The 25,619-nt window shown below is 39.7% G+C and overlaps 1 protein-coding gene across 1 annotated transcript in view; it reads right to left on the bottom strand.

The window, feature by feature from the left end:
* Positions 1-25,619, bottom strand: part of Anapc1 (anaphase promoting complex subunit 1) — a 74,099-nt gene that overhangs the window by 19,729 nt on the left and 28,751 nt on the right. Inside the window, exons 20-34 of the mRNA XM_028754284.1 lie at positions 24,720-24,811; positions 23,622-23,770; positions 19,665-19,743; positions 19,279-19,315; positions 19,123-19,193; positions 17,272-17,450; positions 15,246-15,460; positions 12,555-12,673; positions 9,993-10,264; positions 8,937-9,171; positions 5,607-5,698; positions 3,418-3,552; positions 3,215-3,297; positions 2,137-2,215; positions 1,444-1,518 (exon numbers count right to left, since the gene is read on the bottom strand). Of these exons, the coding sequence (XP_028610117.1) occupies positions 1,444-1,518; positions 2,137-2,215; positions 3,215-3,297; positions 3,418-3,552; positions 5,607-5,698; positions 8,937-9,171; positions 9,993-10,264; positions 12,555-12,673; positions 15,246-15,460; positions 17,272-17,450; positions 19,123-19,193; positions 19,279-19,315; positions 19,665-19,743; positions 23,622-23,770; positions 24,720-24,811 (1,912 nt within the window). The remainder of the gene's footprint in view (positions 1-1,443; positions 1,519-2,136; positions 2,216-3,214; positions 3,298-3,417; positions 3,553-5,606; positions 5,699-8,936; positions 9,172-9,992; positions 10,265-12,554; positions 12,674-15,245; positions 15,461-17,271; positions 17,451-19,122; positions 19,194-19,278; positions 19,316-19,664; positions 19,744-23,621; positions 23,771-24,719; positions 24,812-25,619) is intronic.

The following is a 25,619-nucleotide window of genomic DNA, read 5'->3' as shown; positions in this document are numbered from 1 at the left end:
TGTGTGTGTGTGTGTGTGTGTGTGTGTGTGTGTGTGTGTGTGTGTGTATACACACACACATACTAAAGGGGCTCTAGCCTGCCCAGCATGGCAAACATGGCTCTGGTAGGCCTTGTCCTTCCCCCATTCCCTCTTCCTTGCTAAACTGTTGAATTGCCTTCCTAAAGGTAGCCAACATGGTCTATTCCCTTATTTGGCCACTTCCTCCTCCTGAGGCTGACTAGCAAGGTCCAGCTATCAAAGTATTATAGTCCAGCAACCAATCCCCCCTGTGGCTACTCTAGTTAACTTGTCCAGTCAAAATTAACCAACTCATTCCAATATGTTTTCCCTTCTATCTTTATAAACTGCCATTTACCTACAGGCCACATCTGTTTCCTGTCTGTATCCTTTCTAACCAGAGAGATGGTCCTTTGTCCCTCTGGGACAAACACCCGTTACCCCTCTCCCTTCTCCTCATCCTCTATCTCCTCTCTGTCTCTTATTCCCTGCCCTTTGTCCCTCTGGGACAAATAAATCTCATCTGTCCTAAGAACTTGGTCTTGGGGTATTTCGAGTCAACTTTGAGTTCTACAGGCATAGAAGTCTGAGACTGAAGTCAGGAAATCTCCCTTTATCTTTCTTCTGTCTTATTCATTGAAATAGGATCTCTTAATCAAACAATATACCTAGTCTTATCAGCCAGTTTGTGCAGGGGATCCCATCTCACCTTCTCCCACCATAATTTATATGGGACTTAAGAACCCTAACATCACACCCACCCTAGCATTTCAGAAAGCACAATCACACAAGTAGAATATACACAGTAAGCTTAGTAAAGAAAATTCTAGCACTACCCATTCCACCACATCAGTCTATCTGAGAACCAGGAGAGGTTCAGAGATTGGGCTTCCAATAGGTCTGGGATATAGCGGCTCACATGAAGAATGTGAGCACTTGCAGGACCAGGCCACGTCAGTCCAGGACCACCCCTACAAAGCAGTACCAGCCTTTGGGAAGACCTGGATGTTTCAGCTGTGGTTTTCTTGCTTCCAGGGCAAGCACTTTAGCAGCTGTGTCATCTCCTTGGCTTTCAGCATACACTCATAAAATTATAGTTCCTCTGTTTTCAAAAGATCCCCCTAAAGATGAGCAGGAAGATTGCTCAGCAGTTAGAAGCAGGCATTGCTCTTCCAGGACTTGAGTTCAACTCACAGCACCTATTATAGGCAGCTCACAATTGCGCATAACTCCAGGGGGATCTGATGCTTCCTTAAGCACCAGCATCCACATTTAAACACTCACATGCTTAAAAATGATCAAAAAACAAATCTTGGAAAAAAAAGATACCTAAGGGTAAACAATTGCTTCCACAAGAAAAAATATTCTATAGCACCTTGGAAAATCTCACAAGAAATCTTAATTTATGTTATTAATGTTGCAGTATTTACAATCTGTACCTACCTGAGGGACATTGCTGTCAACCCACTTGGAATTTGGTAAAATATCATCCCACAAAATCAGGCACCGAGCAAGTGTCTTAAAAATGAATTACAGATAAAATTAATTAGGCAAAGCTCATGTGTTTCCCAACAATTGCAACTGTAAGTAAACTGAGGATCAGTTCCCAACTAACTACTTTAAAACACAGATTATCAACTAACTATATAAAAATAAAGACTTAGATCTTAAAGTAATGAGGGTTTGAAGAAGGCTTTCTTGCACTGTGAAAGAAAAATAACAAAGAGCCATAGCTCAGCACACATGTCAATCTAAAAGCTTGGTAAGTTCAAACATGAAAGGAATACAGAACAATTTTAGACAGTACTAAACAGTCACTCTCATTGCAACCATAACAGTACTACTGCATCCTCAAGGACATTAAAAATAACACAGACCTTGGTCCTGTGCTGCCTTTGGTGGGTGTTAATAACATAAGAAACATCCTTTCAATTATTACCTATCAAGGTGGCCACCTTTACTAGCCCTTCTAAGTTCTTTCTGGGAAACTTCAAAAGAACGTTGCTAGTCAGAAAAACATGACAGGCTAAAAGTAAACCCTTTCATGGAAAGGCATTTAGATTTGCAGCTAAACTCGAGGATCACAGAAGGTGCCTCCCTCATGTCAAGAAAAACGAAAATGACAAAGCACCATACCCTAAGCAAGAGGAATTCTGGTTTCACGAAGTCCAGCAAATACATGGTATCAGGAGCTTGCAGCCAATCAGCAATGGATCTGTGGGCAGAGGACACCAGTGAAGGTTACCGCTCAAGGAAGAGGCCAGGTATTCAAAAATCAAGACACCAAATGATCTCTCTCCTCCAGCAAAGGTCTAGCTTTTTCATAATGCTTCACAAACTCTGATATAATATTTATGTTTTTATGTCTTACTATATAAATAAGTTCCATGAGGTTATGTTTAGTTTTGTCTTGTTCACTGAAATATCCCCAGTATCAGCTCACATACAGTCATCCAAATAGAAGATTAATAATCTTTTACCACTTTGTTAACTCTACATAGAATTTTCCCAACTAGAAGAATCGAGAATACTGTAGAGTTTCATGAATCTCAGAATGTTTTTCAAATTAAAAGAATGAAGGTGAGCTGAGGACATAACTCAAGACAGATTGGTCTAAACAAAGCAGAAAACACTTATAAATGGTAACCAAGTACAAAATAATGCTAAGTATTTCTGGCTAAACAATACTCACAAGGATATGCTAAATTACTGAAAGGAAGTAGGCAGTTCTTTGGGTTTGCCCTCCATAACCTTTTCTTCCATATCTACTTGAAAATACCAGAGGAGAGGAAAAACTTACATCTAAATTAAACACAGATGGTCTTTTGATTTTTGAATTACAATTTTCTATACAATACAGTATTAACAACCATTTATATACTAAAGACAAGTATATTGCATATTATAAGTAATATAGATGATTTAAAGTAGCAAGATGAAGTGCACATCTCATGATTTATGTGACAGGCTTGAACATTTGTGGGTTCTAATGTCTGTACAGGTTCTGGGACCAATACCCTGAAGACACTGAGACAAGATTCCCGACACACACCATTACCAAAGAAAACAGTGCTACCTAAAGTCTACTCAGCTCCATTATCTGAGAGAACAGACATCAGGCTGCTCTAGTACATGGGAGATACACATGAGAAAGAGTACTGCTGAGGGCGAAAAGGATGCCATGCACCACGCAGGCAGGGGAGGGTGCTAATACCTGTTATTGGTTTTTAAGTAGATCATAGCCAAAGCCAGAGTAGCACCTGGACAAGTCACATCCACGTTTATGGTATCTCCTTCCTGGTGAGAGAAGTTACTCATGTAAGAGCTCCTGTACATGTATAGCTGTTGGTAGGAAAGCCACTACTGTGCAGCTAACTTCAGCCTGTGGCTCTGATCTTTTCCTCTAACTTGACTTACTTTGATCTGATAACTTGGAGACTTATGTTTCTCCCTGTGCATTCCAGTTTGAAAACGCCTGTGACCTCCAACCATGTACTGATACAGCTGCTCGGGCACATTGAGATCAGACATACCAATCAAATTGCTGCCATGCTGGAAAAATCAAGTAACTGAGATGAAAAGAAGTCTTAACAACAGTAAATCAGGATAAGCAAAGGGACACACTTCAGAAGAGCTCATTTTAATTTTGATGTTTCTTCCAATTACAATAAACATTATACACATTAATTTATGCCAAGTTATTAATTCTCATAAAAATAATATATTTTTAGATCTATATACTTTTGTTTCATAAAATACATTTAAAAAAATCAAAAGATGTAATTGCACTCAGAATAAAAGAAAAGATCAAGTACATATTCAAAACCTGAACTGTGAACAACCACAGAGTACTTTCATTACTGCACCAGTGGTCTCCTCAAGCAACCACAACAACTTACTGAATCTTACTCACTACCATGCTCAATTCTGTTGTTCTCAAAATGAATTCACTCAATTCAGCAACCCTATTTGTCCTTATTAGTTTTACTTGTTGACTTGATACACCCTAAAGTCACCTGAAAGAAAAGCCTCAACTGAGGGACTGTCTAGATGAGAGTGGCCTATGGACATGTCTGTGGGGACTATTACCTTGATTATGAATTGATGTAGGAAGCTCCAGCCTACTGTGGGTGGCGCCATCCCTAGGCAAGTGGTTCTGGGTTATAAAACAACCCTAGCTCAGCATGAGCCTGTGGGCAAGCCAGACAGTGAGCCAACAAGCAGCACTCCTCCATGCTTCTGGTTCCTGACTTGAGCTCCTGCCCAGCATGAATGTATAAGCAGCAGTAAACCCCATCCTCCCTAAGGTGTTTTTGGTCAGAGTGTTTTATCACAACAACAGAACAAAACTAGGACACTACTGAGTAGCTACTGGTAAGAATCTCACTTACAATGCGAACAGGGAGGTGCATTTTAACACAGCCCGAGGTTACCTAGCTACTAAATGGCAAGGTTGTATGTCAAACACAGCAGTTCTGTTCAACGGCCATGGGGCTGCTTAGCCAACAGATAGAGACTAATGTAGTTAAATGACTGGATTTACCACAAGTTGGGACCAAAATTCCAGTCTCAATCCACAGTGTGATGCTTTTTACATAGTACCACCTGCCTCTTTAGCTCATTTGTCAGATGTGAAGAGAAAACACTTAGCCAACAACGACAGATTTTCAAAATGCACATAAGAAGCAACATGTTCCACTATAACATTTTGAATATCATTTAGCTTGACTAGAATATTGCCTTGGTGGTTTTTCAAAGAAATCACATTCCAAGTAAAAAACAGTAATTACATGAGATGTTTTTGGTAGTTTTGAAGACTCTCTTGGATTGAGTTAAAGATGAGTGAACCAGACATTGCACTCTTTCACAAAGCAAGATCTGCTGTGGCAACACTCTGGAATGCAGTGATAACAGAGTAGCAAAAGATGTCTGAGTTGGTATATGTGCATGTGCTACACATGTACAGCTACTTGTGTGTATGTATGTGCACAGGGGCCACAGTGGGATGCTGGGAATCCTGCTCTATCATTCTCAGTGTGCACTGAAATCCAAACTCAAGCTCTCATGCTTACACAGTAGACATTCTTATCCACTGAGCTCTAGTTTCTCCCAGAGTGGTTTATCATTCTTTATCTTAATCTTATGTCTTGAACTTTTTCAAGAAATTTCAGGACTAGAGAGATGGCTCAGTGGTAAAGAGCACAAGCTGTTCTCCAGACAACCTGGGTTCAATACCCAGCACCCACAGGATGGCTATCTGTAACCCTAATTTCAGAGAATCCAATACCATTTCCCGCCTCTACAGGCACTGCATATACATGGTGATCAGACACAAATGCAAGCAAAAATCTATACACATAAAATAAAAATAGATATCATAGTTTAACTGTGAACACTTAAATCTAAGTCAGGAAAAATAAATCTTGAAATCTCACTTCACTGTAGTTTTTCTCCACTGCAAACTAGAGAAAATTAAAAAAGAATCCAGAAAGAAGAAAAGGTTGGGCACTGGATTAGGTCACAGGATAGCATTCAGAGCAAAGTATCAAGGGTGTTCCTTTCAATTCAAAGATATCCTGCATAAAAGCGGAAGTCAGACTACTCACCCCCAAGCAAACCATGCCCAGGGCCAGGCCAGCAGCTAAGGAGTAGGACTCTCTGTCAGTGCAATATTCCATTTCTGGACCAGGGGGCCGCCCTGTGTAGGACAGAGAAACACAGGTCAAGCTAGCCTATTACAAACTCCAACTTGTACAAGTTTTATGGAGTTCATTTTCCAGTTGATTGAGCTGCTCAAAGACACTGTTCAAAAGGTATCCAACTTCCCAATTCACCTAAAGCTCCCCAAAGGCTCTTAAACTAACTTATTAAAGTTTCTATTAACAATGACTTTCAAATACTGGGATACCTTGGATTTTATCCCCCTCCCCCAAAAAAATTTGCCTAGAAGTAAGAATTTTGTTTTTTAAAGAGACAATTACTTTGGTGCTGGCCAGAACCCAGTGCTGCCAAATCTGACGACCTAAGTCCAATACCAGCACACACATGGGGATGGGGGCAATCCTAGCCCAGCACACACATGGAGGAAGGAAACCCCAGCCTAGCATATACACTGGGGATGGGGGAGGTGGAATCCAGCAAAGCATCCTCTGACCTCCACACTGGAGCCAGTCCCAACACTTAAAAAACAAGACAATTACTTTTAAAAAACTGTTCTCACTAAAAATAAAATATTTTACAATTTAAATTTATTTTTATTATTTTCAAATGCATTCATTAGATGTGATTAAAAATGTTCCAAGTGAATAAGTAAAATGTGCAATTACTTCCTGCTTTTAAATGTTTCCAGATTTTCATTTGATTCTATATAATATCACGTGTAGTGAGAATTTTGCTTAATTTTAAAATACAGATATATGACTGTTTTTGTTTCAATCTCAGGTGTGGGATATGGGGCCACTTCAGACTGTCCACAGCAGCTAACTATGATTTGTCTCATGCTCTGGCAGGGGCATGATTCTGCCAAGCTGAAGACAGTTCATGTTTGGAATTCTGGGGACTCTTCAGAGGGTATAAAAATGCCAGAGCACCAAGAGATACGGAGGAGTCTCCTGGCCCTTCTGCTGTCAAGTGGTCATGAGCAGAGATGAAAAGAAATTGGATATCCTGACGACAAAGTCTGAACTTACCATCAAAGAACTCAATGCCCCTAATCAGCAGGAAGTAGTTTAATAAGATCGACGCCATCTTTCCTCTCTAACCTTCTTTCTCTCCTACCTAGTGTTGGGGGGGTGAGGGGTTGGAGGGGTATGGATAGAGAAGAGCTGTAGGTAAAAGAACCCAATAAAGTAGTCAAAAGTACAGTTACAATCAATCATATGTGTCTATAGTAAAAATTCTTTTTTTTTTTTTAAGCATTCCATTCTACCAACGATATGCTTTAGGGCACTGGTTCTCAACCTGTGGTCGAAATCCCTTTGGGGTGGCATATCAGATATTCTGTATAACAGATATTTAATTACAATTCATAAGAGTAGCAAAATTATAGTTATGAAGTAGCAACAAAAATCACAACATGAGGAACTGTATTAAAGGATCACATATAAATCAAAGACAAAATCTTGTCTGCAGAATACGAGAGGTGTGCTGAGGCTGAGAGACAGGGGCTGCATCACTAGACAGCACTAGTACAGCAGCTTTTGCTTACCCTCTAAATGAGCAAATCTAAATAGCAGTGCTCAGGACCTTTGTGGACTTTTTTCAGACCTATATTTTATGCTACTTTGTGTTTTGGTATAGGAATTGTAGCTAGTCTTTTTGCTACTTTGTCAGTTCTTCTTTCTTCCACCCTTCTCCACTCCTTTTCTTCTACCTTTTAACCCCCAAACACTAGATAAGAGAGAAAAAGAGAGGAAAGGAAAGAGATGCCTGAATAAAGTCAGGGGTTGGAAGGGGGTGACTACTTCCTGCTGATTAGGGGCATCAAGTTCCTTGGGGACTAGTTTGATCTCATTTCTTCTTTTTCTTCATTGCACATAATTACTAAAACCACAACTAACAGCAACTAACAACCCACCACCAACAACAACCAACTAACAACCCCCTAACTACACATCTCTTGGGCCCTAGCATTTAAATACTCTCTGAAAAGACCTAAAAATTTCAAATGTCACACAATTGCAGAAACTATCTGCAGCTGGCAAAAATCACACCCCTGCTGAGCACAAGGCAAATCTGTGGACAATCTGAAGCAGCTCTATATTCCACATCTGGGATTAAAATGAAAGCATTCTTAAAATATTTCTATGTTATTTTTTAAGAAACCAAAATTACAAAATTGTCACTACAAGGACTTTGTAAATAGCTTCTATTCCCACCACAGCAGATCAGAGTCTCAGCCCTAGTCTTCAGTGTTCTAGCTACATCCACCGCCTTACAGCTTTACGATGGACCTGCTAGATGTGGCCTGGGCTTCAGCTGGCAAACAGAAAAAGGACTGAAACAATACTTTCACTATTGAGTTCCCCAACGGACCTCTAGCCTGGGTCCTAGAACAACAGCTGAAGCAGAACAAGAGCAAGTAAACCCCAGATGTACAGCCTAGAATCCAGCCAGCAGGCCAGCGCGACGGCGGCTCATTATGTAGAAGCGGAGCAGCAACAGCTACGTGATGCATCCTCACTATCACACTCTCAAGTTCAGAACTCCAACGTTCTTACTGTCCGTGGTTCCTCTACTGGTAATCACATTCTCCAAACATTAAATGCCAAATTCTAGAAGTAAAAATGCCCAAGGTCACTAGACCATTATAATCCTCCTACTCTAACAGCAGTTACTGTTGTTTAATTTGTAGTTAAACTTCGTCAGAGTGGCCTCATATCTATAGGTTCTGCACCCATGAAATCAACCATACACCAAAAAGACGTCCACAACTCTACCTGCATGGAACACCCACAGACTTCTACCACTATTCCCCAAACAATACAAGTATAACACTGTTTACATAGCATCTACATTAAGATGTAAAGCAATTACATTTACCAGTGATTGAAAGGTAATCGAAAGCCATGAGGTGTGAGCAGGACAAAATTGCCTGGTTTTTTTTTTCAAGTGTTCTTGTCCAGCAGAGGAAAACAAGACGGTAAGTGCAGGCCACTGCTAGATACCGTCTGGTGTGAGATGAATGCTCAGACGTGTCCAGCAGAGGTCAGCTGTGGGCTTGTCCATCCAGGCTTACCACTGTACAGTAGCAGAAGCTCTGGCTCCATTACTTGTGAGCTTGGCTTTCTTTTTTCTTTCAGCTAACTAGCTGATCATTATGTGCTCACAAAAGCTACTCTTTGTTTTCTTTAGTTTTCATAATTTTATCATTTTTTGTGGGTATGTTCGAGTGGAAAATGTACAACTGTAAAAATTAAACACTATTAACTGCATACCTATTTCAGCCAACAGGACTTCCGCAGTATGTCTGTGAGCTGTACCCTGATAAACAAGGCCAATGCCAACCACAGCTGCCACTTGGACATTGTGAGGCACGTCAAGCTCTGTGGATGTCGGGGGTAAGAGAGCAGGAACATGTATGCTAAGAAGCCGGGTGATTGACATATCCATGGTGCCGAGTTTTGCAGCAGAAACACCAAGTAGCAATCCAATGCTTGTCATTTCATGGCCCTACAAAGGCACACAAAATAAAACTCAGACAATACTAGAACACACACACACAAGCAGAAGCAGATATTATTAACCTTTGATGTTGTTCATAGAAAGCTCTTCATCTTAGTTTTTGAGGCATGGGACCTGGAGCTCACAATCAGGTAGGCTGGCTACCAGCAAGCCTCTGAGGTCCTCTTTTCTTCACCTCTCCAGCACCAGAATTCCAAGAGTGCTAGACCACCACTGGCATTTTTATGTGAGTGCTGGGAACTTAACTGCAAGTCTTCATGTTTGTACAAGTAACTGAGCTATCTCCTCAGCCCTACAAATAGCTTTAAGTAGAACAGTGCCTACCTCTTTCAATAAGCACCTCTACATGGCAGGCACTGAGAGCACAGGGACAAATTAAATTCTTGTCTCAGCTCACAGTGTTCTAATAGGGGAAAACATGCTAAATTAAAGACATACAAAGCCACAATTAATTTTTTTTTAAAAAATGCAGAGAATATGAAGACTATTTAAAGGAGACTAATTTTTTTTTAATTAGGAGGGGCTGGAGAATTATTAGAATCTCCAAAGAACTTCATGACACTAGCCAGTAAAGTAAAACAAAGAGAGACACTCAAAGCAAGAGCAGTGGAGCAGTAGTACAGAGGTTGCGAGGTGAGCAGGACCACACAGGCCCTGGAGCAGACCGAGACAATGGAAGATGACTGTTATCCTGCTATGAGATGAACATAGTTAGAGGTGCAGGAATAAGGCAGGCAAGCAGGACAATTAGGAGGTAGTGCAGTAGATATATGTGGCATAATGCCAGGATGGGGATGCCATGTTCTCACCTTGGTCAAGTAGTCATGGATATTGAGAGTAGCCAGCTTGGTAAGGTGCCCATTCAGACCCAGGGCCATGAGAAAACCAGCATACTCATTGGCTAACTCGGCATGCTTTGGCTTGTTGTAAACAATCCAAGCTGAGTCTATCTGGGAGGCAGGGGCTATCTTCAGGCCAGCAGCCACACCATTATGAAAGCTAGCCCAACTTGCCATATTGGGAGGCACATCGATGTTCCCACTATTAAGGTCTACAGTTGTGTTTCGTGGAGGGGCTCGCCCTAGGCAAACAAAGGAGAAGGAAATTAAGAAAATTTACATAGAAAATTTACATAATTAAAATTCAAGTCTTTGAAATAAAGCTACATTCAAAACCCCTATTAAGAGCTAGAGAGATGGCTCAACAGTTAGAAGCACTTGCTTCTCTTGCAGAGGACTGAGATTTACTTCCCAGCACCTATATGGCAGCTCCAAGTCTGTTTGTTCCCTGGGGATTCAACTCCTCTTCTGACCTCTTTAGATTCCTTCCCACACATGGTACACATTCATACACTCAGGTACATCAGGTACATATATACACATAAAATAAGTATTTAAAACTAACACCCTCTCTCCTCCCCTCTCTTCTCCTCCCTCCTCCCCTCCCTCCCTCCCTCTCTCTCTCTCTTCCTGGCCATGGCAGCACAAGCCTATAATCCCAAAAACCCAGAGGCAAAGGCTAGCGGATCTCTGTGAATTGGAGCCCAATCTGGTCTGTAGAGTTCCAGGCCAGTCAGAGTTCAGGGATACATGCTGAGACTCTGTTCCTAGAAACAACAATCAACTAAGCAAACTATATTGTTTACAACATTTAGGGTCCATTTTGCTAACACACAATAAAAAATAACTGACAGCTTTGGCTTCAGACAGTATGGTCAGAGTTCTCGATGCTCTACAGTGTTTGCAGCTGCAGGGAGATAGATGGAAACTAAATGAAGGCCAGTGTCACAGTTGAACTACATGAGTAAGGAAGTCCAACAGATGACTGAGGACACTGACGTTCATTTCAAACACTCCTGTGTTGCTGTCTGAATACTAAAGCAATGTAAATGTTAAGAGGCAGAGACCTTCAGAAATCTGCCCTTTGTCTGACTCGTATGTCTACTCTCTTCACGTATGTCTGTAAGTATCTAAATATGGTGTTGTTTAAAATGCCAAACTTGTAGCTGGAGAGATGGATGGCTGTACTGCTGGGACCACAACCACCACATCCACAGCAGGTGACAACCACCTGTAACTGCAGCTCTGTTCTCTCACCTCCATATGCACACATACAGACAACAACTAAACCATTTCTTTTAAAATGCCAAACTTAACTGAATTATAGGCACACGCCTATAGTCCTGGCACTCAAGAGGCCTCACAGGAGGATGGAAATTTTGAGGCTAGCTTGAGTCAGACACTGTGTAAAAACAGAAAGTGTCTGTTTACAGATAAGTTACCCAGGGAACTAGTAAGGAACATTCTCTAATGTGAAGGTCCACAAGTGACAGAAATTAAATGTCTGTGATGTTGTAAGTTCATTTTTATTTTTTCCTAATCCCTTTGAGTTTTGATACATATTGTGTACACAGACATGGCCAAATCATCTTTATATTCTGAATGGCTTATGTTAGCTCGAATCATCAACGGACATTTATGAGACTGATATGATGACCACTGTGCCAAAATGACAATGGGATGGACATTTAAAATAATTAATGAACAAAGAAAGCTACCAAAATCTTCAGAACTTAGAAAATACCATTTTAAAGATGTCTAAAATGTCATCAAGAACAAATTCTGAATAGATGAATAGTGTTTTATTTGTAGCTGTACACACAGAGAAACAATTGAGTGTCTCAAGAGAACTAATATTATATATATTAGACTTTAACATCATTTAAAATTTTCAGAAAAGCACAACAAAACAGGGTCTTACTCTGCAGCCCCAGCTGGTCTGGAACTCAGAGATCCACCTGCCTCTGCCTCCCACGTGCTGGGATGGAAGGTGTGTGCCACCACATCAGTCCTAAATAGTGTCATCTTTTTCAACAATAACTCTTTGAACTTTTTATATCTTAAAATAGTCACATTATAATGCAAAATTAGTAATAGGCTAAATTCTAACTACTTTGTTTCCCAGTTGGTAGCGCTGTTCTAGAAGACTGTGGTATTTGGGGGTTTGGGAACTACTGGAAGAACTGAGCCACTGAGAGCTGCTGGGTCTTGAGGTTTCCAGCCATCTTGTCTTGTGTTCAGATTGTTCAGATTCCAGGAAGATCCAGCCCCAAGTTGTTCCTATCCTCATGCTTTCCTGCAGTAATGGACTGCATCCTCTTAAACCAGGAGCCAGAGACTCTTCTCTCCCCTAAGCTGCTTGACAGGAAAATTCTGTCACAGCTAAGAGAAAAGTAATACAATTTGCTATTTGAGTTTCAATAGCCACTACAGCAGCTTTAATGCTTAAAAATCAATAAGGGCAGAGAAGCGTTTCATTGGTTTTAACTATGAATTTTAGTCTGTTGTTAATGAGCCCAGAACTTAACCTACCTGTCAGATTCAGTTTAGGAATAGGCAATGGCTCTGTTGGAACAGGATGATATGAGAACAAGGTAAACATTCCTCGTCCTACTGGAAGGGCCATAGTTCGCTGACACAACTGGAGCAGTCTAAATGGAAATCAAACCAACACACGAACTGTTAGTTAACAGAGTTCATAGCTGGGATCTAACAGGAGGAAATTATTCTGAGAGGAACTAAGACGGACAACCAAGCCCTACAAAGCAAACCACCCAAGATGGGAGGACCCACAATTCCTCTCACAATTCTACTCCGATCAGGATGATGTTCGTCCTTTGCTTATTTACTTTGAATAAAATCCAATTCTCCTGGGGTAGTAAAACGTGAAACTTAAATTCTACTCTGATGCTAACCTGTTCAAAGAAAGTATATTATCTGGGTCATTCTTCTTGTTGTAATTCTCAGTTGAGCTGCATTAGTATGCTGAGATCTTCTCCTCATTCCTTCTACCAACACTGCCTCAAAAATGCCACTTAGCTCTGTTTTGTACACAAAGAAAGTAAACAGTCACCAGATCCACACACCAAGTATGCTCAAGTATGGCTTCTGCTGGTCACACTGAAAAACTTAACAACCCACTTTTGTTCCTGCAGCGAATCTACTCTAAATAGGTCCTTGGGACAAAAACTAACAAAAAATGTAGAAGGTGCCATTCATAACTAGGAAATGGTTTTAAACGTTTTACTTGATAATAAGGAAAGGACCTTCAGAGGCTAACAAAGGGTTAAAACTCTCTGCAAACAAAAATATTCATTAAGCCGCTTTCTCCCAAGTTACATAAATATACTTTCCTAGCTCATTAGAGAGAATTCTAACATTCTAATGTTTTAACAATTCCTTGGAACTACAGCAGTACAATAACCGGGGATGTGTAAAATCTTAACCCAAGAAGCTAGATCTTATAGAACATTTTGGTGAAAGCTTTACACATAATTCAATTACACTTGCAAAAGTCATGAAATTAAATCACTAGCATTAATGCTGTAGCCCCTGGATGCATAGGGCCACTAATAGGATGATGCTTCATGATCCCATTAAGTACCAAGAAAAAAGACCTCCAATGAGACTTAGATCTAGTAACCAAAAGATACATTCTGATTTCAGATATAATAGTGTTTCTTAACCTGTGGGAAGTGACCCTTTGGGGAGCGTGTCAAATGACTTTTATGCAGGGGTTGCCTAAGGCCATCTACATATCAGATATTTAAACTATAATTCATAACAGTAGCAAAATTACAGCTATGAAGTAGCAATAAAAATAATCTTATGATTGGGAATTCATACATGAGGAATTGTATTAAGGGGTTATGGCATTTCGAAGGTTGAGAACCGCTGTACTAAAACATCACAAAGAAAAAGAATGAACACACTGTTAATAATAGCTTACTACAGTGAGTTTACTATGCACTTTTATTAAGTGTTCTGTAAAAGAACTGACTTGAGACCAATAGCTGATGAGGTATAACTGTTATACTCATGTCTATTACAGCTGAAGCAACTCATAAAATAACATGTTAAGCAATTTATCCAAGTTCATCCAGCAATTACTATAGCTTTACTACAAAAGCCCCTGTTTCTAACTATGTGCTCTACCCTCAATTTCACATGATAATCTGAGCCCATGTGGTGAGGAAACAGTGAGAAAGAATTTAGGACTTTCAGTGGACTGCAGCTAAGCATTAGTGGCGACTACCCTTCAAACAGTTTAAGAAAAGAAGCTGGGTTGGTTCACACACCTATAATTCCAGCTACTCAAATCAAAAGCTCAATGCAAGCCCTGCCTGAACTAGAGAGAAATCAAGGCTGGCTAAGCAACTTAGTAAGTCTGATGCCAGGGGAGGACAGAGATAAAGGAGAGGTTTCAGAGTAGAGGGAGAACCAGTTGCCTCACATCCTGTCCCTACAGACGGAGCCACTCCTAGCACCTGCCTTATACTTTCTAGAACTGTGTTTGAAAATCAACTTCTGTTCCTAAGTGGTTTGTCAGGTATTTTTTTCACAACGACAAAGGCATCTAATACAAATGGTGTGAATTTAAAGAACACTAAAGATTAACAACCAAGTGCCTCAAAGTCTATCCCTAGATTAAGGTACAGAAGAATTAAGTCCAGTATATACTTCATTTCCAAACTCTGTTACTCTCTTATATTTGCCTTTCCTGAAATAACTGTTATATTTCAAGAGGAGGGTACAATTATATCCTCAAAAGCCAAAAAGTATTTTTACGCCATAGATGGTTTACTGGCATTGGATATAAAGTTAATATAAAAGGTAGATTTTTAACTTCAAAGTAACTTACTTCATTTTGGCTTATGTAAGACAATTCCCTACAGATCAACTTGATCTAAGTAAGCCCACAAATTAATTTCTCTTTCAGGTAATTCTAGACTACAGCAAGATAACATTTAAAGCTAACCACCAAGCTGGCAAGTCAGCTTAGTTAGAAGAGGCACTTGCCACTAAACCTAAAGGTCTGAGTTGGATTGTCCTGAAGCCTAGTCGAAAGAACCGATTCCCAAAAGCTGTTCTCTGACCTACACATACACATTGCAGTGTACACACACACACACACTAAATGTTTAAAAGAGAAAAGTTAAAAAATTAAAGGAAAAAAAACTAGTCTCAAGTGTAACAGATCAGACAGGAAATGAACTATTTTACCTGTTTTCTTTTTCTTCAATGAACTCATGGTCACTGAGTTCTGGGTACTGCACCACATTGACACGGACAGGGTGTGCACTTTGAAGCAGCCTTCGCACATCCTGCACCCGTAAATCTTCACTCCATATTAATGACATAACCTCATGGTTCAAGTCATTCATGCCATCATCTTCCTCCTCGGCCTCAGTTCCTGAAGACACTTCTGATGAGAGCACCTGTGTAACGGATTTTAGTACAGTGATTTAAAAGGTAGTCGTGTACCTAGCCTGAGAAGGACAAACAGGCTAATAGAACAGAACTCTACACTAGAGGTAAGCACGACCAGTAAGCTTCCTGAAGTTATTCAATACTGTCATACAAGCTGAGCTCTTCTGCACTGGGATAGCACCATGTTGCCCAGTCTGGCCACGCATTCCTGGTCTTATCACCCGAGTCTATGTAGTGTCTAGCTCCTACAAATGCTAGTTTTCTGATCCAATGTTTAGTGTGGAGGCAACAATGTTAGCCTGGAAAAAATGGTATATATGTCCAGATAAAAACTTACTTTGGTTCCCATGGAATAATTAATCTAAACCAAACTATAACACGCACCACACAGCACTTCCACCAAGAGCCCACATACCTGATGGTGCTTCCCTAACATAGGACGTATGCACAGTGACCCAGCTACAAACACTACCATGCTCACACATCACAACTACTAAGGACACATTTCTCAGAATGTATGCCATCGTTAGGCCAGAGATGATTGTATATCCTAACTTACAGAATATAAACACAAATAGCAGAAACACGGTGAAATTTAGCAACAAATAATTGAAGAAAACAAGTTCAGATAAACTTGCATAGACTGACATTTAAAGAATTTATAGATTAATATTTATAGTGTTTATATGCTGAATGGTTCTCAGGAGCAAAAGAAATCTAAATGCCACAGATTTTTTTTTCCACGCAAGTGTGTGTTTGTGTGTGTGTGTGTGTGTGTGTGTGTGTGTGTGTGTGTATGTGTTATGACAAGGTCTTACTATGTAATTCAGGCTATCCTTAAACTCACAGTAATTTTCCTGGCTTAGTCTTCCAAGTTCTGGTTACAAGCATGTACCACCCACATACAGATTTTCTTGGTCAAGAAAATAAGACCATTTTGTATCTAAAATAGGACCAACACCAAGTCAACTAGAGTTGCTATTTAGATACAGATTTGAGATCAGACTCTCATGGAAACTGAATCTGGCCCAAGTTCACAGCAGGCAACTGTCAAGCTAGAAGACCTATTCTAACACACCCATATCATACTACACTGTAATGATGTGCTGAGTCAAAGGCTAATGAGACAAGCCTGATTCCTACTGTTTGCTCAGCGATGTCATAGATCTCTGAGTCCTATAACAGCCAGACTGGTCTATATAAGGACCCTGTCCTTATATAAGAAAAAAAAGAATGAATATAAAAAAGAAAAAAAATGAATACTACTACTAGTAATAATACTAACAACAACAATTATAAAAAAAATAAAACAAAAAATTATCCTTGTTTCTGGGCTTCTTAGAACTTATTTTGAAATAGATTTAACCCTAAAGGTGAAAGTATTCTTCTTCAGGCTTTAATTCTACTATTATTCTTGGATTACACAAATTTATTAATACCTATTTAAAAGGTTAAATTCTAGAAATCAAATCTTTCAAAAAGTAATCAACAAGAAAACAGGTATCATCCTAGCTAGACACACTGAGGGTATAAAGGCCCTGGGTTTTCCTATATAGTAATCGGTTGCCTCTACAGTTACAAGTAGAACAGGCATGGCAGGTCGCTTGCTGACTCTGTACCTATCCTGATTCTGGGCAAAGAAAGGTCCAGGCAACATGGGGCACTCACTAAGTTCACAACTCCATCTGGCTTTATAACATAAAAAGGCAAACTGATATGCACAATTACCAAAATAGATAAAGGTGCAAAAGAAAATGAAGACTGCTTCCACTTTGATTTTATCTGGGGCTAAAACTGAACTTCCCATTTCAACACTCACAGATTTGCCTCTGGGTAAATTTCCTTCACAAGCCTGCTTGGAAAGGTCCTGACGTCCAATCAAGAGACAGACAGCTTCTGACCAATCTGAATCAGGCTGCTCCCGACAGTGGTAGATCGCATCTCTGATGGGAAGAGCAATCCCAAAGGGAAGAGTCTCCAGATCTCTTAAAGTGAATCCTTGAAGTGAAAGGAAGATGCTTTTTCAGTTAGAGATCTGCCACTTCTCCAATCATCCTCTAGTCAGTCAAAAAACACTGCAGTCACCAGTACTAACAAGTACAAGAAACAACAGTAAATCTCACCCATAATCAAAGTACTGTCAACTGATTACCATTATTTTGGGAGTTGATATGAAAAGACACTCCCACTCCTCTGGTTCATCATAACCACAAAAACACTGTGCACATGTACACCAAAATATAAGAATAAAAATAGGAACTTTGTTTCATTATGGAGGTTAAAAGGCATGGGTGGGGGCAAGTCCTATTGTCTGTCTTCAATAAATGACTTAGCTACATTAATCAGCTCAGGTGAATATGGTACTTGCAAAACACTGAAAACACACATTCCTAAGCAAACTATAAAGATGATTAACTAAAAATAGCAAGAGAAAGGTAAGACATCTGTCAGCAGACAGTGACAGCAGGCAGTGAGCACTGGCTGCAGTGATCCCCGTCTATTTAAAGGTGGGTGATCAACAGCCAAACTCACCTTAGCATTCTTCTCTACGTAACATGTCAGACACACTTTTCAATGTTACATACATTTAATATTTAAAATACTTGTCAAACTCAGGCCAATTCAAATTTCTTTTCTAGCAACAGGTTCTAAACTTCACAATATTATCCACTATTTATGATATAAAAGTTCATCAATTATTGAAGCAAAAATATTTCCTTATATAAGAATAACTTTTAGTAAATATTAAGTGATGTACAGTGGACAGAATTCATCCAATATTTTTCATTTATGCATCCTATATGTACATCACATAAGACAACTATTGTTATTTTTCTACAAGTCATAGAAAAAAAGGAACTGTAAAGACCTTCACTGAGAACAGAATCCTGTGGAGAATCAAGAAACACATGTGACCTCCTTGAAGTATTGAAGTATTTAGGGTACTATGTAAAACAGTCTCAATTTTTAGTCATAAACTCATCTCAGTAACTGCTTTTCCCCAGCAGGAAACACAATCTTACTATGTAGCCCTCATTGCCCTGGCACTCACTATGTAGACTGGGCTACATCAAGCTCAGACATCCACCTGCCTCTGCCTCCTACATCCTGTGATTAAAGACATGCACCACCACTACTAGCAAGAGTTTTCTGTTGGTTTTGCTCAATTATTTTTTCAAACAAACACTTTTAAACCCAGGAGTAATGGCATTTGAACCAAGAAATAAAGAATTAATTTTTCTCCCTTCTTGTTAGCTGAGTATTCAGTCATCACAGTGCCTAGAATCTCGGGCCTTTTCCATTTGAGAGAACACTCTGAAGTGCTTACACAACTGATCTTGGATAATGAGAGTGCCCATTTCTGAACTGAAGTCTCAGAATGGCTTCACATTTAAAGGTATACGCAAAGTTTGCATTCTGAGACTGATTTACAGAACTGCAGCCTCAACTGAGCCACAGGGAATGAACTAAAGATTTCCAATGCCCTAAGACATAAAAGGCTAGTGTCCCAGCTACTCTTCTATAGGAAGTTGTAAAGGCTCCACTTGGTGAACAGTATCTCAATCTTTGGTCTTTACAGAAAACCACAGACTCTCTCTGCAAGCCTCCCAATTCCAGTGAGAGTGGTCTGGAATCAGGACCTAGACCTCGGTAACAGCACTGCTCTTACCTACACTGGCCATCCAGACAACTAACTTCTCGGCCAGACTAGAAACTGAAGCAGAATGCCGAAAAGTAAACCTATGGAGAACAAAAGTGCATTAAACACAAACACTCAACATTGCTTCCAACTTTCAATAGAAAAGCACAGTCTGAAACAAACTACCTGTTTTCTTCTTGTTCTGCTTGTGGCTTTTGGGGAGCTAAAAGGCAACAAATGGAAACTTTATTTTAATAGACATCCTGGTAAGAAAAGCAACATGCAGAAGATATTTGGAAATAAGAATTCATTAACCAAAATTTTTAAAAATAAAGCAAGCAGTACTGTGGCAAGCTGCAGAAGACAGCCATTTCCTTTAGACTTAACAGTCCTATGCAGCCACAGTGGCCACAGAAGCCAGGTCTGTCATATTTGACGTAACCTCGTATCTGAAATTCAGTTGTGATTATAGACTAAATAGTAATACAAGAGGCAAGATGTTGTCTCTAAGGCTAGCACTAATGAACATCTTAATATTCTGTTTGTGGGAGTCAAACATTTTAACAACTTACTTAAGGTTACTTTGGATAAATACTGGGAAGTTTCATCAGAAACACAACTCTCATCACCAAGGGTGTAGAGGGCAATACTCTGCAGAGAAAAGGAACTTGTTACTTGTTTTGTTTTTTTTACTTTTAATCTTCAGTTGTTCTGCTTATTTTTCTTTATGAAACAGGGTCTCATGTAGCCCAGAGTGGCCTAAAAATCCCCATGAATCTAAGGCGGGCCTTAAACTACTGAGCCTCCTGCCTCTGTCTCCCTAGTGCTGGGATTACAGGGCTGTGTTCCACATCCAGACGAAACTGTTCTTATTAAACCACTGAAGTAAAAGAAAGGAAAGCATAGTGTGGGAAGTCTCCACCATTTCAGAGGCACAACATTGTGAGTTTGGGCAAACCTTACTCAACCAGGTGACTACTCTCACTCTCAATACAAAGAAAGCTGCATCATACCCCAAACACCACCCCCCCCACACCACCTCACCCCACCCCACCCCAGCCCACCCTCATGTTCTATCGAAATCCTTCTACACAAATGTTAAAAAGATGGGAGTCTTCCCAGTTCTAAATTTACAACATAGCACAGCCATGAGATTCATCTCCTTTATGCTACAATCAGTAATTTGTCCCTCTTGTTTTGTTGATACTGAGTTTTATCCATTACAGAGATGTACCAACTTAGTACATCTACTCAAGAGTTGATGAAAATGGAGAGATGACTTAGTAATTAAGAGAACTGGTTCCTCTTTCTAGAGGATTCAGGTTCAATTCCCAGCACCCACATGGTGCCTCTCAACCATCTGTAACTCCAGTTCTAGGGGAGCCAATGTTTTACCTCCATGGGCACTGCATACACAGGGTACATAGTATACTTGCAAGCAAAAGACACACACAAAATAAAATTAATTATTTCAAAAAATGTTTTTAAATTGGCGCACAGGTTGTTCCCAGTTTCCATCAGTTATTTAAAAAAAAAAACCTGCTTTATGCCTTCATATTCTGGTCTTTATGTGACCATATATTTCATATCAGAGAATAAATTTGCTTTGGCTTATGGTAAATACACATTAAAATTTATAAAAGTTTAGAGCATCCTTATATTCCCATAACTGCAGAGTTCCAGGTGCTCCATATGCTCGTGTTTTTCATTATCCTTACAGGCATCTAGTCACACCCTAACAGTACCTAACAGTGCTAGCTATCCCAAAGGATCTCATTTAGCTTTTATTTTTTTTAAAAGATTTATTTATGCATATGAATACACCACCATTGCTCTCTTCAGACACACCAGAAGAGGACACCAGACCCCATTACACATGGTTGTGAGCCACCATGTAGTTGTTGGGAATTCAACTCAGGACCTCTGGAAGAGCAGTCAGTGCTCTTAACTGCTGAGCCATCTCTTCAGCCCAGTCTTTAATTTCTCAAGAAACAGATATATTCAAAACAAGAGCAAGAAAAAAAATGCATATCCATTCAAATAACTTAACATCACCCACTAGAAAATTATTTCTGTACAGTGCGTGGTGTATATGGTGCATATTCCCATTGAATGTTCATGTGTGACTATGGACATGTACATGGCACAGTACATATGTGAAGGCCAGAGGACAAACTCAGATGTTGGTTCTTGTCTTCTACCTTGCTTGTGGCAGGGTCTCTTAGTGGTGGTTCCTTTGGAAGAAAAGCCAAGTGATCTTAACCACTGAGTCATCCCTCTCTGGTACCACCCAACGCCCAGCAGGAGCTCTTCTTACTCACTGCTGTGTAAACCAGGGCCTGCAAGCTTGTGGGGATCCTCCCATCTCTGCCTCCCACTTTTCCTGTAGAGTCATATTAACTATGAAGCTATAATATCCTTATTAATAAGTATCTCCACGAATCACTTAAACCCCCAAAGGGCTATAGCAGTATTCCAACAAGAGGTATGTTAATTCGTTAAATTCACAGAACCAGGACAGATGTTATCAGGGACCAAAGGGAAGAGGAACAGAAATTACTGTTTAATGGTACATGGTCCAAGCCTGCCTGAGTTACAGAGTACTGTCGACTCAACACCTACAAGACAAGCCGTTAGTTAGGCACATTTGTAACTGTCTAGACTTAGGTTAGCCCCTGAGAATGTCTGAGAGATTATCCTGATTATCTTAACTGATACAATTCAGTGGGACCATTCCTTAAGCAGAGGAACCCAGACCATGTAAAATGAGAGTGCAAACTAAACACATAAGCATTAATTCATTGGTCTCTGCTCTTGACTGTAGATGTGATGTGACCATCTGCTTCAGTTTCCTGACACCTTGTCTTCTCCCCAGAGATGGACTATAACCTGGAATTGTGAGCCAAATAACCCCTTTTCCCCCTAAGCTACTTTTCTCAGGGTGTTTTATCATAGAAACAGGAAATGAAACTAATTTGGGTGATGAAAAACTGTAGAGAAAGATGGTGGTGATGATTACATATGTAACTTAAAAAACACACGGAACCACCCTTGTGTACCCCCCTACCTGGAGCCATGGAGGATTGAGAAGGCCCTGTTCAACATGAAGCAGAACAGAACAGAACAGAGCAGAACAGTGAAGGGAAAAACAAAAGGATATTTTCAGTTTTCTAACTCTCAAAAGAGGGAATAAAAGTAGTAGGAGTCTTGTATGCCTGAGAAAACCCCGTTTTGGGAAAGCTCCCTAACATGCCTATATATATCCTGAACCAACATCAAGAAACAGAAGCATTTGTAGTGAGGAACTCAACTTTACCAAAGCCCTGTGGTTCTATAGCCACAGTTTGAGGATTGCATTAACTATTCAAGATAGACAGCATTTCAAAAAATAAAGATACATCTTTGAAAAATATTTCACCAGGACTTTTAATAATTATATGTGAAGTAATTATAAAACAGGCAAAGGTTAAGACAATTTTAATGAAAGAAGAGTACCACAAACTAATTTTAAGGCTTACTATAAAACTATAGCAATGAAAACAATGTGGAGAACCAGGAAAAATGTTTCTCCAAAGTTTTTTTGGGGGAAAAAAAAAAAGCACTCAACAGACTTCTGACAAAAGCACAAATACAAAAGAGATGGTCACAAAGAGACAGACATCCAGAGAGTAACAAAACTCAGGGGTGGTAGTATTTCCCCAGGATTATATCAGTCTGGATGCTGAGGCAAGATCACCAGTTCAAGACTACCCTGATCTACATGGTAAGATGCTACGTAAAAGACAAGAAAGAGAAATGCTTTCTTAGGAGAACAATGACACAAAGTACAAAGCAGGACAGCAGCAGCAAATCACATCTGGACAGAACTCCACAGCAGAAACCTCAAAGCATCACCACAGTCACTAGGAAATGCAATTTAAGAGCACAGTGAGGTATGACCACAGATCAGCCAAGCTGAAGTATCAAATAACGGACAAGAATTGAAGGAACCAATCTCTTAACATTGCAGGAGGCACTGTGAAACAATCAGCCACTCTGGAAAACAATTGGCAACTTCTATAAAGCTGAGCATATACTTAGTGTATATCCATCAGTCTCAGTCCTCACTCACCTTAAGGAGATGAACACGTACATTAACATGAAGGTCCGTGTGTGACTATTTAGAGTATCAGTACTTATAACCGCTAACAACTGAAACCAACCCAGCTATCAGATAAGCAGGAAGCAACATGTATGTAGAGGTCTGTGAGCAACAGAAGCTAGGATCCGGTTGCAAATGTAACAACTTAAAGAGGTATTTAAGAGAGGAACCCCTCCTCTCCAAAATCATTACTACAAATGTTCAATATTGTAACTAAAATGGCAATTATATAAAAATATTTATCTGCTGAAATGTATAGAACTGTATGCAGGGAAAGAAACACTGATTTTTACTATAATTTGTATGTGTATAAATATGAATAGTGTATGTGCTGCATGTGTGAAAATTTAAAGAAATAAGATAATCAGTCAATACTCCAAATACATACCAAGACCACCAGCCTGCTCCTCTCACAGATCCCAGGAAGGTAAGGATAGGGTGGCATTCCTTCGCCCTTCAGGCACGAACTCACCCACTGATAAATACTTGGCGGCTCAGAAGTAAAAAATGAGGGATGATGCATAAATCCCATCTGACCTTTAAAATTATATGAAATATTTATAAAGACAAACACATTCAAGACAAAAGATGGTCATAATACTTGTCCTTTCAAACTGTAAGAATTACATTTTCAGTATTATCCAAAATGAATCATATTCCTGTCATAGTAAACAGCTGATTACATTACTTATAAATTTAAATTACTTCTATTTTATCCATTCTAAATAGAAATTTAGCAATGTCATTTACAAAGTATATGAAGAACTAGCTGAATATGAAGAGTTGCTGAATGGCTCAGTAAAGCACCTGCCACCAAGCCCGACAACCTGAGTTCAATCCCTACGTCTACATGGTAGAAGGAGACAATTGATTCCAGGAAGTTGTTCTCTGCACTCCACACATATGTAATGGCACATGCATACCCACATGCATACACATGAGCCATACACATGCAAAATACACATAAAAGTAGTTTTTAAATTGCTTTTAAAGAACATAACTTTCTCCCTGCCTACCTCTATAAAGATAAAAAAAACAAAGAGGCACAAAAGATTCAGCTCGGTTCTGTTCTTTAAGCCCCTTCAGTTCAAGTGTAGGCTGGAACAGTGATGCTGTAAGTAGCTTACATTTGTGCTGCCCAGCATGGTAACCCCTAGCCCTAGTGACTACTAAGTATTTTAAATGTGGCTAGTGCAAAGAGGACCTAAATTTTTACTGTTAATTAAAGCCAAGCAAATATATGACCTTGGCTACTAACTGGATACCACAGGTGAAGGTTCATGTCTCTGGCATTAGAGGCTAAGTAAGCTTTGGAATGGGTAAACTCAAGAAGTTGTGGCTTCCTTCAACTCAGAAATCAAATGCTTCCATTTCAAAACTACTTGGCTAAAATAAGACACAAGATATCTATCTCCTGCTCTTCCCAGAGACAAAGACACAACAAAATGCCTGTCCGCTGAAGACCTGCAATGGTGTCAACACTCACCTTGGTCAATGGTGCACACCTGTCCGTTAGTTTTGACAAGAGTTGGGTAATCTCTGTAGTAATGGTCCAAGTAAGGCTCCAGTTTTAAGTCCCTAGAATGTTAAGAGCATACACGAACAAAGGTGTTGTTACAGCCTCCTTGATTGACTTTTTGATTTAAAAAAGCATAGCTTTGAGGTTTTCAAATCTAGAATACCTTCATACGTATCTGGTGTCACACATCCAATCTTATGACTAGACCAATTTTATGAAGGTCAAACTAGAGATAGAGCACTACCTTGCCCCTTCCTGTTGTTTCCTGGCTGTGTGATCTTATGCAAGTAATTTCCACAGACCACAATACTTTCTTCCAGAAAACAGAAACACACTACTAGCTCACTCTGAGGCTTCTTGACTGTTATCTGTTTTGCTTTTTTTTTTTTTTGCCTCAAACAGTATGGTCTCCCTCAGGTACAGAATTTCCAGCAGTTTTCCAAGCACAAGGATAACAGCTATGTGCCACTATTCTTGACTACTACAAGGTGTATATATAAATAACATGTATGTGGGAAATACAGGGCACAGTGGCACACATCTGAAAATGCTACAATTTGAAAGGTTAAGGCAGAGGCATCAAAAGTTTGAGGCCAGCCACAGTTACAGGGACAGGCGCTACATATTTCAGAAAACCATGATCAGGGTTTAGAAAAATTAAACTACAAAATGGAATTTATAATTTATAATTTATAATTTATAATGATCTGCCATTAGAGAAATGGATCATCAAATAAACAAGCCATGTTTCAAAAAGTATTTAAGGACCCACAGTACCACAGAAGTCAGAAAATGTGTTATCATCTTAATTAAGAGGCTGAAATGCCAACTTTAACTTAGTTGTCACCAAGGGTCACAAAAATACTA

Source organism: Grammomys surdaster, unplaced genomic scaffold (genome assembly GCF_004785775.1).
Source record: "Grammomys surdaster isolate TR1022 unplaced genomic scaffold, NIH_TR_1.0 129, whole genome shotgun sequence".
Lineage (NCBI taxonomy): Eukaryota > Metazoa > Chordata > Mammalia > Rodentia > Muridae > Grammomys > Grammomys surdaster.
Note: the sequence above shows the minus strand (reverse complement) of the source record. Positions and strands in the feature narration are given on the sequence as shown.